General features: G+C 43.9%; 2 protein-coding genes across 5 annotated transcripts; one reads left to right on the top strand and one right to left on the bottom strand.

Moving 5' to 3' along the window:
* Positions 1-118: 118 nt before the first annotated feature.
* LOC100121126 (activated CDC42 kinase 1) lies at positions 119-10,737 on the bottom strand. Of its 2 annotated transcripts, none has more exons than XM_031924169.2 (8): positions 9,493-10,737; positions 6,661-7,211; positions 5,987-6,573; positions 5,433-5,897; positions 4,971-5,356; positions 3,603-4,892; positions 2,956-3,530; positions 119-2,731 (listed from the first exon to the last, which is right to left on the bottom strand). In XM_031924169.2, the coding sequence occupies exons 2-8, from the start codon at positions 7,182-7,184 to the stop codon at positions 2,632-2,634; spliced, it is 3,927 nt and encodes a 1,308-aa protein (XP_031780029.1). In that variant the 5' UTR covers positions 7,185-7,211; positions 9,493-10,737; the 3' UTR covers positions 119-2,631. The 2 variants fall into 2 exon arrangements, with proteins under 2 accessions (XP_031780029.1, XP_008216315.1); XM_008218093.4 differs by lacking the exon at positions 9,493-10,737 and adding an exon at positions 7,286-7,345.
* Positions 10,738-11,577: 840 nt separating this feature from the next.
* Positions 11,578-14,245, top strand: LOC100115750 (SUMO-conjugating enzyme UBC9-B). Of its 3 annotated transcripts, XM_032597504.1 has the most exons (6): positions 11,595-11,978; positions 12,122-12,190; positions 12,277-12,452; positions 12,858-12,941; positions 13,020-13,282; positions 13,366-14,245. In XM_032597504.1, exons 3-6 carry the CDS (start codon positions 12,405-12,407, stop codon positions 13,430-13,432), a joined length of 462 nt encoding a protein of 153 aa, XP_032453395.1. In that variant the 5' UTR covers positions 11,595-11,978; positions 12,122-12,190; positions 12,277-12,404; the 3' UTR covers positions 13,433-14,245. The 3 variants fall into 3 exon arrangements, with proteins under 3 accessions (XP_008216322.2, XP_001606115.2, XP_032453395.1); XM_008218100.4 differs by lacking the exon at positions 12,277-12,452 and having other exon boundaries at positions 11,578-11,913; XM_001606065.6 differs by lacking the exon at positions 12,277-12,452 and having other exon boundaries at positions 11,582-11,978.
* Positions 14,246-14,281: the final 36 nt, after the last annotated feature.

Genomic DNA, 14,281 nt, shown 5'->3' with positions numbered 1-14,281 from the left:
GCATCAATCTTTTCGCATAGCATTAATTTGTTTAATCGCGGTAGAGAGAAATCTTGGATTCCAGACATTCGAGGACGGGATCTGGAGTCGGAGTCGATAAATAAGAGTAGACAACCAGTCGTTTTTCAATAATTCATCGTAGATGTATTAATGAAACAATTCTCCCAGCACATGATAATACCAACATCATCATCGTTAACATCGTTTTCTTTTTTCGTCACTGCGTCTCACGCTCGTATATTTGCACAGCGCCGCATATGCGTTACACGCGCTCCCCTACTTACAATAATAAAAAAAAAAAAAGGAGAAAACTCAACGCATCGGAAAGCAATTCGTCATAACGAACAATAAGAAGTGAACGGAAGGTACGTAAAACAAAGTTTGCGTATACAATACATTCTTTCTCTTAAAATACACACAACAACGATGTGGAGACACTCAAAGACGCGCGCCGCTGTTAAATTCTATACGTGTTCTGAAATCAGCATCGATCATCGACACCGGCGTGCGCCTCCTCGCCAAAACTCACACACAGAGAGAGAGAGAGAGAGAGAGACGGATGAATAGATTATTACGTATATTATGTATGTACAGCGCGATTAGTATAGGGTAAAAGGAAAATTGGAAAAAGGAGGAGGAGAGCTGCCGCCATGGAAGGTCGCGAGTCGCGGAAGAACGCGTGGGTGCGCTCGAGAGGTCGTAGTCGTCGTGGATATTCGCAAGGGCAGTGTATTGTCTAGCTCTCTCGTTGCACACTCGGCTCCTCTCTCTTCTTGTCGCTCCTTCCTATCTGCGGGTACGACAAGCAGACACTGTTGTTGTTGATGTTCTCGTACACTGACACACGCGGCGTTGCAGCAAGATGCATTTCGTTATATATGCGGGACGTTGGCGAAGGGATTGAGAGAGAGAGAGAGAGAGAGAGAGAGAGAGAGAGAGAGAGAGAGAGAGAGAGAGAGAGAGAGAGAGAGAGAGAGAGAGCAAGAGGATGAGAGCCACAGGTGAATGAATGAGGACACGCGCAGGGAGGATGAGCGAATAAATTACATTTGTAATTTCGTTTTCTTTAAAAATATATCTATCTATAATGCATTGGAAATCTTGGGAGTTTGGCAAATACTCTAGATTGGAAAAACCAATGCGCGAGTGTCTTTTCCCATCTATTTTTCCTTGAATATTTAACGAAATGTATGGATTAATTTATAGTCGTCAATACTGCTTTCTATATCAAGATTGAAGCAATCTTAGAACATTAATTACTGTCGTTATGTTCGATCTGGCTAAGTTGAACATTATAATACTTTGAGTAGCATATTTATTTAGAGTAGCGCTAATAGCCTTTTGTTTAGAGTATTTAATTTTTAATACTGCACAAGACCGTGGCATTAAAGCTCTTTACGAATACTATAAGATAATAAATTAAAAATTCAAATGTGATAGAGAAAAATCTAAAACATAATTGTGATAACATGTAAAATATCGGAAAAAACACTCGCGCACTCGTCTCCTCTTAAAATTATTCAGTTTTTGTTCAAACAGAGACACAACGTTTGCAGTATTAGTTCGTTGCATCAATAATTCAAGAATCGAAGTAATAAATTAATGCGAGACATTTTCTTTCTTACCGACTATCAATTGACAGAGTAAAAGCGTTGGAATATTACATCACAATCGCGATTAAATAAACAAAGCTATATTGTAAGCTCTATTTGTTCCTTCAATCCGTTCTGTAACCACTGCGTATAGAACAAGTACGCAGATTCAGGGTATTCACCTGTTCAAACTGACTCAAACAGATTTTGTTCATTGTTTTCCTTCTTACATATTTAAGCTAAAGTTATTTACATATCCAAAATTAGAAGGATATAACTATCAACGTTACAAGAGGGAATCACTCGTAGAGCCTTTAGTAGCGCATATCACAGTATCGTATTCCAAAGTGTTTCCCCAAACCTTACACATACGGAAAGCAAGCACTCTTGAGTAGTCGAAAATTATTAACGCGATAACAATTAAGACGTTAACCAAATTTAACTTCTTAACAATCAAAGTCACTTTACTTGATTCATGAATCACTAAATATAATTACCAGAGAAGACATCGAAGATTATTCAATTATGTAGACAAAGAATTAAGTACGAAAGGAAAACTAATCTCTTGAATCACTCTCCAGAGCGCACGACTCTCCAGTTTTCAAGTCTCTAAACTAAAGTCAGTAATTTTTCTAAAAAGAACTTTTTATAAAGCTTTTTTGATCATGCTCAGATTTGTGTTTTTCATACTAGAAATTACACGTACGTTAATTGTTAAACTTTTTAGTTTCTGTCCGTCTATTATTTGTAACTTGGATTGAGATTAAACATTAAATCCGCGAGTAACTTAGAGAAAAGCCAGAGTAGGGGCCAATAAACATATTCAGTTCGATCCATTACTCGAGCTTCCTCGCTAAATGTTCTCTCCTTTTCTCCCAAAGTTCTTAAAATCTTACATTGCCTAGCTGAGGTCGAGTTTAGGACCCTACCTCGCAATATTTGGTGAATCTTCACGTTGTGCAGGCCACTTGATTTTTTACAATAATTCTTGGCTACTGATAAACTTTGTATATAATAAGCTCTAAAATGATTCTCGGGTTCACCTCGCACGATCCAAAAGAAGAGAGGCAGCTAGATCTACGTCGAATTCAGTCTGCTTCAATGCGCTTTCGCATTGCTGTCTATTGGCAAGTCCAAGCCTGAAACAAAAAATCAACCGAAAATCACAATACGGGAATTAATTGCAAAACTGGTTTGCTTTTTTTTTATTTGAACGAATGATGTAACAATTGGCCCGTTGCCACGATTACGTTCGTGAATATTCGAACGCTCCAAATTAAGCTAGGTTCTCGAGAATCAATAATCCGCCTTTTTTATCGACGCGTCCAAAAATAAACTTTACTCGGAGTGTTATGCAACTCACCTAAGAAGCGTCTCGACTTTGATAAGTCGATCCTTGGCAATTTGTTTGGCAGCCTGAGAAGCATCCCAGCCGGTAGCTTGTAGAGCCGCCAAAGCCTCTTGCTGCGATGCGTCTTGGGCCTCCTGTTGAACCTTCATCACTTTACTCGCGCGGAACTCGTCGTTTAATGACATAACGAGCTGCTGCGAAGCGCCAGTCAGTGGCGGGCTCACTCCACTGGGATACGCCGATGGACCCGGTCCTAGCTGCGTGTTTATCGTCGTTTCGTTCAGCTGGGGAAGAAGGCTACGCGCAGCCCCGGGTTGTGCTTGCTGGTTGGATGACTGAGGCCTTGTAGGCGTGAATTGCATGAGATTGGGGCTGGCGTTGACGTTCAATTTTCCGTGTTGTCCAGCTTGAGGAGACTGGGTTTGGTTCTGCACGAAACCATTCTGAACCGGTTTCAGAGGCGAGAAAGGTGGCGGAGGATTGTACATCGGTGGCTGCTTGGGGTTTGGACTGAACTCGCGTGGCAGGGTTTGTCGAGTGTTCATTTTTTGCGATGGACTCACCGGGCCGCAGTTGCTAGCTTGGTGCTGAAAAATATTATTTACGTTGGATAAATTATTCTATCCGTAAAACAATAACCAAAGATTGTATCAACTCACCATGCTGTTGCACGTTGCGCTAGCTAGTGCGGTACTGTTGGCGTGATAACTCCTGAGTATATTCTGACGGACGGTTTTATTGTAAAGAGTATTGAATTCACTTTGAGACAATTGATCGAGGTTCGGAACAGTCTGCTTTAACTCGGCGTAGACTTGTTCAGAAAGTACCGTGCCAGCTATCGAAGCTGGGCGTTGTAATCCCGACGACGTTATTGTCCCTGGAGGATGTGATGGTTGAGTATTGTTTTGCAGGTTTGAGGGCGTGGGAGCCGGTAGACTGGGAAACTGTTGTTGATACGCAACTGCGACATTTTGAGCCGCGTTCTCCAAGTTGCTCGGGGCGTGATTTGGCACGCACTGCAGCAGATTAGAGGAGTGCCCAGCGTAAGTCGCAGAACTTCCGGCTACCAAGTTTTGATTGTGTTGAGGTTGAGTTTGATTCTGGTGCCACATTTGCGCGACCATCGCCTCAGTCTTATCACTGGTTAATTGCGTTGGATAACCGAGCTGACTTCTTGGTCGCTGAATATTCGTGCTCTTGGATGGCCATGAGTTCTGTACCTTGTTAGGAAAATTAAAACTAGTTCCACTACCACGTTGCTCGCCGTTCGGTGATTTAGACTTGATAGACTGTGGTGGTGGTCGCAGCATCGGAATCACAGTATTGTCGGGTGGCTTATTAGAAGACGTAGAAGGTGAAGCAGCAGCGACTGGAATGTTTGACGGAGCTACGGATGCTACTGGAACCGCGACAGGCGTCAGGGGCTGCATCTGCTGAAGTTGTTGCAGAGGTTGCTGGGGGTTGGCGTTTGTATTTTTCGTCGCTTCTTTTTCTCCGAGGTGCTTTTCCAACTCTGCTAAGAATACCGGATCAAGCTTCTTTGGCGAAACTTGGCTCTTAGCATCGATTACCAATTCTGCCATGTTTTGCGCAATATCAACGTTTTTTTTAGACTTCGTAGGACTTTCGTTCGGTCCTACGGGTGGAGGCGGTGGTGCCGGAACAATCGGCAAGCCTCGACTCACAACATTGGCATACGTTGTTTGCGGATCACCATCTTGTAAATCTTCTGGCCAACTATGAGGATTCGGACTAGGGCTCGAAGTACCCGCTTTATCTATCTCACTATAATGATCACTGCCTGAATAACCATTGCTATCATTAACGTTGACGTTAACGTTGAGATTCGTGTTTTCATTGCGTATGTCTTTATTCAGATTAAGAGAATGCTGCAGGGATGTTGCATTGTTCACTTCCTCTTGCACGTTGCCGTAAGATTGCTGTGACGCCTGCGTATTAAAATGAAAATTATTTTTTGACTTTTATTCTAAAAAGCAACAATTTATTTGAATAGAAACAAGATTTACCTGGTCTTGCGGAGGTTGGGCAATAGCTGTTGAGTAATAATTGTTTGGCGGCAAATCAGGCGTCACTTGGCTGTAATACCTTGACTGTGGTGGATTCGTAAATACTCTGGAAGTGTCAAATGGATCAGGCATAGAAGAGGGACCTGCTGCAGCCACGCCGTTGTTCTCTGGACAATTGGCGTACGTTCGCGGGTCTTCTTCTGGCCAATACTCCGGTTGTATGGCTCCTGCCATTGCGCGTTCGGCATCTATTGGTTCATCTAGAATATTAACGACACGGCGACAAGCAGTACTGCCATTTTCCAATTGAGCGGCTGCCAGAGCTGCCGCGTTAGCTAACTCTTCCGGAGATAAATCAATCAGAGTTCCTTCTTGACTATTGCCTCCTGCGAATAAGTTATCATGATAACTTGTTTATTCACGATTAAAGTCTAAATTAATTTTTCTAACCATCAAACTTACGTGCTATTGAAGTATTAGGTACTTTAACTGGACTGCCCCTCAAATCATTCTGTAACTTGGTATAATTAAACTGTTTGCGCGTACGAGACTGAGCAGCACTGGGAAACTTTTTAATAGCGCTGCACTCGGTCACCCCAACAACATCCGGTGGTTCCATGGGATTTCTCAAGTACACATCGTCGATGAAGATTGGGCTACCCCAGCTCTTTCCAAACGGTGCTCCATGCCCGGTATGTATAAACGAGTTCTCCAAGGGTTTACTAATATCCTCCGGTTGTTTCTTACGCATTGGATCTACTAAACAACGAGGAAATACTCCCACTTGGAACGTTCTTTGATTCTGACCCTTCCACCAATAGTTTTCAGGTCGTCCGTCAATTATGACTATTTGATCGCCATGCTCAATCATCATTTTATCTGGCTCGTCAAAGCGGTTTAGAGCTTTCATCACTGAAGGTACCATACCTACCGCAAAAATGCAAAATTTTCAATATATCTTTTAATGACTCAATATATCGAAATATAAATTTATTTCATACGAAAGCTTCCATTACCAGTGAGAGATTCTTTGAGGGATGCAAAGGTTGGTCTTTCGGCAGGATCCCTCGCCCAGCAGTGAAGCATAAGCTGGAACATCGCCGGGGGACTGGCCTCGGGCTCGTGCAGTCTCTCTCCTTCCCTGTCGATCTTTTTTAGTATCTCCGATCCGTTTAGCCCGACCCAAGGCTCCTCTCCGAAAGTCAGCATCTCCCAAAGGGTAACCCCGAACATCCAGACATCCGAAGCGTGACTGAACTGTCGAGCTTTGAGCGATTCCGGTGCGCACCAGGGAAATGGCACCTTCTTGTGTTCAGTCATTACGTAGCAGTCCTCCTGTTGCGGCAGTGCTCGCATCAAGCCAAAGTCGCCAATCTTGATCTTGTCCACAGAGCTCAGCAAAACATTGCGGCAGGCCAGGTCGCGATGCAAGAATCGCTTGGCTTCAAGATACGCCATACCCGTGGCCACTTGCAGAGCGTAGTTGCACAAGGTCAACACCGAGATGTGGCCGCACTGCTTGCGCAGGTAGTCGAGGAGTGCACCGAGCGGCGCCAACTCTGTGACCATCATCATCGGCTGCGATAACACGACGCCGTATAGTCTGCAAATCAAAGATAAACCGAGATGAGTATGATTGTAGAAGAGTTTTATTGCTAGCAAAGAATAAATATTTTACGTTTGATATTACCGTATGAGATTGTGATGATCTAACATGTGCATGGATTGTACTTCGGATACAAAGTCTTCAACAACATTTGGCTGGTTTAAGGCATCTGCTTTCAAAACTTTGACAGCAACTGGCAGTGTTCTTCCTGTTGGAGAAGTCCATTCACCTCTCCTGACAACGCCAAAGCTTCCATCCCCAAGTTTGACTGACAATGTGACATCTTTATCTTGTATCAAACATGTCAGGACAGATGCATTTTCAACAGGCTGCGAGGCACGTTTGTTGCTTTTCTTATCACTGCCTGGTCTGATCTTTGTAATCAAGCTCTTTTTCCACTGTGCAGTGCGTTTCTTTTTCACAGCATCCATCAACCTCCGGATACCTGGCTTGCCAAGTCCGATCTTCTCCAGATCTTCAGTTTGCACATAGTCAAAGTGATGCAGTCGAGTGACTTGAAGATCATCTCTGATTCTGGTGAAAAACTGAGATAGCTGGACATCGTGCAGCAAGTCGTGCAGCCACTCTGTGCCCTCGTCATCTGCCATCGCGAACAGCTCTGCGATAGCTTCTTTCTAGAAAAATAAATGCGATCATCAGTACATGAATGAAACGATGTATGAAGCTTTGAGTGAGCAAATTTTCCTACTGTATTAAGTCTGCTTATAAGCAGCATATATTGCAAGATAAGCATTATTCAATATGTAACAAAGGATTACAGCAGCTTATACCGATATCATAAGCGGTAAATATAAATTGACTCCGCAAACACACTGCCTGATATTATCGCATAGCCACGACAACTCCCGCCCAGAATAATATCTATTCCTAGACGCCCAATCCTGCTCTTTGTTTTTCCAAACTCACATTTTACAAATTGATTCATAGCTCGTTAAATTCGAAACACGCGCCTTCGCGCGCACATCAAAACGCTCAGAGTCCAAAGTTGCAAGTGCAGCAGACGTAAGTCGCGCAACTAACCTCGGCCAGTCAAATGCATCTCGTGTTCTCTCTTGCAGATATGCGCGCAGGGTGCTTATCCTCGCTGATCCAGCTCGGACCAGCCAGGAAATGAGATAATGCGCCCCAGACAAGAGTAGCGATCGCTCTGGAAAGCGAGCGACAGAGACGCACGCGTCGCTGCGAGCAATTTAGCAATCGACGATAGCGCAAGGTGCAGTGTGTGCGGTAACGAGCGAACATAGAGAGAACAGAGACGAGCAGAGAGCGATAGGAAAATCCGAGCGAGAGAAGACGACGAGAGGTGCGTCATTGTCTGGCGTCGAGAGCGGTACACGCGCGTTTCTCTATGCGCGAGTGCAGAGCGGCTTTCGACCGACGTGATATGCAGAGCAGCTGCTGTTACAATCGGCTATTTCGGCGATTAAATTGTTTCAGTCATAATGCACGAGATACGGCTGGAATCGAATGAAAATTTACGAATATTTTTTCTTGTCGTATACGTTGGAGATGGTACATGGTTTATCGTCGCGACGACATAAATTTTCTCCTATGCGTCACGGTTTTAAAGAGAAACTCTACCGGATGACGTATTTGTTAACATACAAATGTGTACGCGCCTTGTGTATGTACGAGGATCGCCATGAGAATATGGATGAGTGTTGTTAATAGATATTATATAAGTCGAATCAGCATCGAATTTTCACCTATCTCAAAACGTCGAACGCGCGCGTCCAATGTATTTTCTGCTCTATAGGTACCTTCCCTTTTCGCGATCTGCGACGCGCGAATCGCGTATACGTGCCAAGGATTGGCGTCAACAATAATCATCATAACGAAGAAACGCGCTCATTAACAAAACGGCTGCGGTAGCAGTGAGGAAAAGCCGAGGATAAAAAAACTGTATTAATCGAAGGTCATGGAAAAGAGAATCTAGTAACGACAGCAGAGGAATGCGCATAACTACATTGCACGACGCGTACAAAGTGTAACTTTCTATACTGCAAGCCTCGAGTACCCAATAGAATTTTAATCTCTGCTGTCTACTTATTGTTTTCTCATAAAAAAAATCTTTATCGGACTGATATCAATGACTTTTATCCTAGGACAGATAACGGATTTTTATTGATTTTTGACAGTTTTTGGCCATTTTTTGTGTGTACAGTGATAGTAGTTTGATAAAAACTAAAATAAATCATCCTTTTCAATTTATCTCCAGTATCTTTATTTGTCTTTTTAACTGATAGATCTCCAATCACTTTTTAGCATTAACTATAATAGTAGGGATCTTTGTTGAAAGATAATTTTCAATTAGATTATCCAAAAAAATGTGATCCTCAGTTCCGAGACAGATATACTTGCTCAAAAATAGAAACCAAGAGTTATACTTAGCTTGTCGCGCTCACTAAAAGCTTTAAAAGATGATTGCGGTACAATCAAGCTCAATTTAAAATTTGTCCCTGCTAACATGACCAAACTAAATAAAACAACAGTAGAGTGGGAAGAAAGAGGATGGGAAAAAGAGCCTAAAAATAGCATAAATTTACACTTTATCTCCCGAGCCCCTGAACTTGTAATTACTCAATCTAAAACACGATGATTGCATTAGAAGGTTAAAATCATTGATACCGACAAGCGGACTCGCCTTTCAGAAATCCAATTATTAATAATTGAATCATAACTGTCAGTGGCAATCTATCAGTGTTGTGTAAAAAGTAGTGCTAATTCCTTGCCCACTCAAAGATCGAATGCATGCGAGAAAAGTGCTCTGTATTTGTTTACAGTATCCTCACAGGTAGAGAGTGAAAAAGCCCAGAAATTCAGTATACATTTTTGACTTTCCACACCGTGAAGACAGGCGCAGTCTCGCGTGAAAACAACGTTTATTTACAATACCTGATTACGAGCGAGCTGCGCTGTCTTCTCAAATCATTTCTCGAGCAACTGGCTGAACCCTTGCTCGTGCGGCTGATCCCGAGAGAAAAACAGCGTGAGACGCACTGTAGAATCACTGTGCGCGAGCGGACGGCGAAGCGAGCAAAAAACGGTTACACCGACAGAGTGCTCCTCGCTCTTTCGCGGAGAGACACAAAGCAGATTAGCGCGGCGGCGGCGGCGGTGGCACACACGATGACTTTTTGAGGAGAGGACGTATATACTTATACACGCACACAGCAGGCGGGAGACGAGAGAGTACGTATATGTGTGTTATAATTCGTACGTCGGAGGAGCAGCCGTCGCCGCTGTCGCCGCTCGACTTTCACCCTGCGAATTTCTCGCGTTCCTGCAGCAGTAGCAGCACTGCATCATCATCCTGTTGTCTCCTCTCTCTCTCTCTCTCCTTCTCCCGCTCGTCTTGATTTCCTCCTCCACGCACACGCGCACACAGTCGGCTCGGCTGAGCACACACTCGACAACTCTTCAGCTGTACTTATTGTGGCCCTCCAGAGATTTGGGGGCGAAAGCTGCAGCAGCAGCAGCCGCGCAGCGCGCGCGAGATGATGGGGGCGGAGATTTCATGTGACGAGCTGCTGCAGCAGCACCAGGCAGTGGCAGCAGCACCAGTAGAGCCTCAACGCAGGGGGGAAGTTGGGAGAGGGAGAAAAACACTCTGCTCTGCTGCTGCTGCTGCTGCTGCTGCTGCTGCGCGAACAGCTGAAAAACGCCTGCTGCAACCTCCTGTGCCCCGCACACTCGCGCACACAGACACCGCCAGCGACACTGCGATCTCTTCTTCTTATTCGTGCGTGTGCGCTGCAGTCTGCCTCTTCCGTAGCCCTATGAGCACTGCCTATACACTATGTATTCAATCGTTTTTCTCTCTTCGCGCAGGAAGATCCAACGGACGCGCCGCATCCGATCTCGGAGAGAAGCTCTACTCGAGCCAAGCTGACGCGGCGGAGCCTGCACACGCGAAAAAGCGAGACTGAACTGCGGGAGTATAGTTGCGCGAATGCACTCGCCATAGACTAGGAGAGAGAACACCGATATATGCTTGCGTCCTCGTCTCCTGTTTTTCCCTCTCCGTCGCTCTGTCTTTGTTGTCCCTCGCGTCAATCTGCAGGCGGACACGCGCGCTCGCGCGGTTTTCGCTTCAACGGGCCTTTTTTGCGCTTTTTATTCACCGAGAGAGAGAGAAGACAAGCTGACCCGTATATCTATAAGTATATCTAGGCATATGGGCGGGTCCGCGGAGAGCGGCGCCGAGTAGAGTGTAAATAAAGACCGTTCGCATTGCGGCGACAACCGGCGCGGGCTTCAAACTCTTGGGTATAATCTAATAATAACTGTTTTAGTCCGTGTTTTCGTATTGATCTCGTGGAAATGTCGATAGCACGGCAAGGTTTGCCGATCGATAGGTTTCCAATATTATCGTTCGCGATGCTCGTAGTTATTATTTTTTGTCTTACGCAACGATCATTTCCATGCAAATAGAACCATGCGGTTTCTAATCCTTGATCTCCTTTACCAGGAAAACTAACTTGTCTCTCGACTCGTTAGCAACATCTGGAATCCATCTGCGTTCCATTATCTAAGATTAAAACGAGTCATTTATCCGATACGACATCTGAGCATCGGGGTCTGCAACAATTGTATTGATTCTGCCCGATTGTTAGGAAAAAATATTAATGAATTTTTCAACGATGTCCGAATGCATTTCTAACGCTTAACGAAAGGTAATCAGTTTTCGATTGGCGGAATCATCTGAGATGAATTCGAGATGAAATTCTAGATATCAAAAGAGATGATTTTTGAAAAAAACCGACGCAATAGTTAACTTCCAGAATAAGATCGCCCGAATTTCGATAGAGCGTGGGTGGAACGAGCTAAGTGAAAAATCACTTATTACGTCTTTGATAAGCTTGAAAAGCCGAGTGAGAGGCGGAGGAGAGCTGCATAACAATCTGCTCTTAGGTTATGTATCTTATCTCATCTTGTTGGTAAGACAGATGCCTGCCAAGGGATTCCTTCGGCTAGTTAGAACTCGCCGGAAGTGGATACCACTCGACACTTATTCCGGCGACGCGCCGGTGGACGTTTTCATTAGTTTTGCGAACACACGCAATTTTCAGAATCTACTTTGATTCAACTTCCCACCTCGCGCGAGCTCAGACGGCACTTGGAGAAAAAAAAAACAGCGAACCACCAGCGAGCACTACTTAGCATCTCTCGGTGGAAGTAGCGTTATTTGAGGGCGCGCGCGCGAGCAGTGTGTGTGTGTGTATGTCTGTCTAGGCATCGGCAGGTGTGAATAATTTTCCATCACCGACGCAGTTCGCGCGCTTCGAGCTCGAGAGGATCGTCGCGGCGTCTTCGGTAAGGGCAACGTGTGCACAACTCGTCGTCGCTGATCAACTGCTTTGTGAGCGTATACATACCTGGTAAAAAAAATGCTTCCCGAGAGTTTCGCGCGGCGCGGCGAAAGCCCGCGTTGCTGGCTGCAGCTGTGCCGCTCTCTACGCTGCTGCTGTTCAGTCACGCTCAAACGGGCCGCCGATACTGAGAGCTATTGTTTTTGTTGCAGAGAATGTCGGGCATCGCTATTGCTAGACTCGCGGAGGAGCGGAAAGCCTGGAGGAAGGATCATCCCTTTGTAAGTGGAATTTTTTAGCTGGTGATTGTGAGAGTGAGCGTGCGCGCGCTGTGTGTCGGGAGGATCTTTGAAGGTTAACTTTTCAGCGATATCGCCGTAGTGCATGTGTCGAGGGTGTGCTCGCGAATGTCCCGTGTCTCACGAACGAGTAGAAAAATGCAGGATCGTCAATCTTTCGATCGCGAGCTTCACGTCTGGCTAAAATCGTGCACGGATGCATCGGCGCGCAGCTACTGTAAACAAAAGCCGCTTCGGAGAAGCGGTAAGAATTTGAATACATAACCCTATTTTTTCCATTCTCTGAATTGAAGTTACTTTTTACGATGAAACATGGCAGGTCGCGTGCTGGCCGATCGATGATCAGAAATATCATATTTGCTGTTTTTGTTTTGTCCTAACATTCATTCTAGATCTTTCCATTTGCAGGCTTTTGTTTATCTAGATGATGTTATCATCTTAGATAATTCTGTGCAGAATTGTCTCATCTGAAAATGGGAAATTCATCTTATCTAGATACTATTTTATTGATACATAAGACCCAGATTTCCTATTTTAAGTTAGGACTCGTAGAGTATCTTTGGAGTCAAGGTTGCTACGCATGGCACATGCTTCGCTAATGCTTGATGTAAACTAACTGCCACTAATAAGCTCTTGATGATTATTGCAGGGATTCGTTGCTCGCCCCACGAAGAATCCCGATGGAACTCTGAATTTGATGAGTTGGGAATGTGCAATACCAGGAAAGAAAGGAGTAGGTTTTGTTTGTAACAGCTTGGCTCTTCCCGTATTTACTGTTATTGACATTAAACTAATCCATAATCATTTGCAGACTCCATGGGAAGGTGGTCTATACAAGTTGCGTATGATCTTCAAAGATGACTACCCCTCGAGTCCACCAAAATGTAAATTCGAGCCACCGCTCTTCCATCCAAATGTCTACCCATCGGGCACAGTGTGCCTATCTCTGTTGGATGAAGAGAAAGACTGGAGGCCTGCAATTACAATTAAACAAATCCTTCTTGGTATTCAGGACTTGTTAAACGAGCCCAATGTAAAGGATCCCGCACAAGCAGAAGCTTACACAATCTACTGGTAAGTCTTGCGCAATATTTTGAAATCAGTTTGCATTGATTTTCATGCCCCAGGTTGATGCAACTATTCTTTCCCACTTTTAGCCAAAATCGTTTAGAATACGAGAAACGAGTACGAGCGCAAGCGCGAGCAATGGCACCGCAAGAATGAATTTTTTATCGAACCTGATATTTCCGATGTGAACGTGAACGTGGCGCCTCGCTCTTAGGAATTTATGTATCCTGCATCCCTTTGGCAACACTCATCGGAGCAGGATGACTTCCACGCTTAATCAACGATTTCGTAACTACATAAACTCCAGTCCATTTCGGCGATGGCAAGATATCGAACACACTTTTAATCTACTGCTCATATTTATTTCTTATGACTCCTCCATGAATGATTGCCGGTTTCATAAGACAAAACGATTCCTTGTTTGAATCAAGAGTAGCGTGATCAAGTCAAGCTACTCTTGAGTAAAAATAACTTTTCATTTGTTACACTTATTAGCTCGCTGGCTGTCGAAAGTACGATTATGTTTCATTGATCCCGAGATCGACCGAGCTAAAGCAGGGTCTGAGCAAAGTTTTTTCTAAAAAAAGAAAAGAAAAATAATCACCGATTAAATTTATATAAAAAAGCAACTACTGCATGAACATTATTAGTTATATAAATTTGAACTTTTAAGTGTTTGAGTCTTGATGAGTTTAACGGAAATTTTTCAGTAGCGTTTTTCATTTTTGTATTTTAGGTAAAGTATTTTTTATAATAATTATAAACATTAATATTAATGACTACCACTTATGAATAATAAAGTAATGTATTATAGCGAACACTTGATATACATTATTTTGGAATCATGTCCATCACCATGTATGTGTACATAGCTGAACAAAAATTGAAAAAGATCATCGCTCAACATTTGAAAATTTTCCACGAGTCAGTGTCTAGATATGTATAATAAACTATGTGTTTCAAAAAGAACAATTGGTACAGTGATTGGTTTCCGAATACAAAAGA

Source organism: Nasonia vitripennis, chromosome 2 (genome assembly GCF_009193385.2).
Source record: "Nasonia vitripennis strain AsymCx chromosome 2, Nvit_psr_1.1, whole genome shotgun sequence".
Lineage (NCBI taxonomy): Eukaryota > Metazoa > Arthropoda > Insecta > Hymenoptera > Pteromalidae > Nasonia > Nasonia vitripennis.
This window is presented reverse-complemented; position numbering and strand designations above follow the sequence as displayed.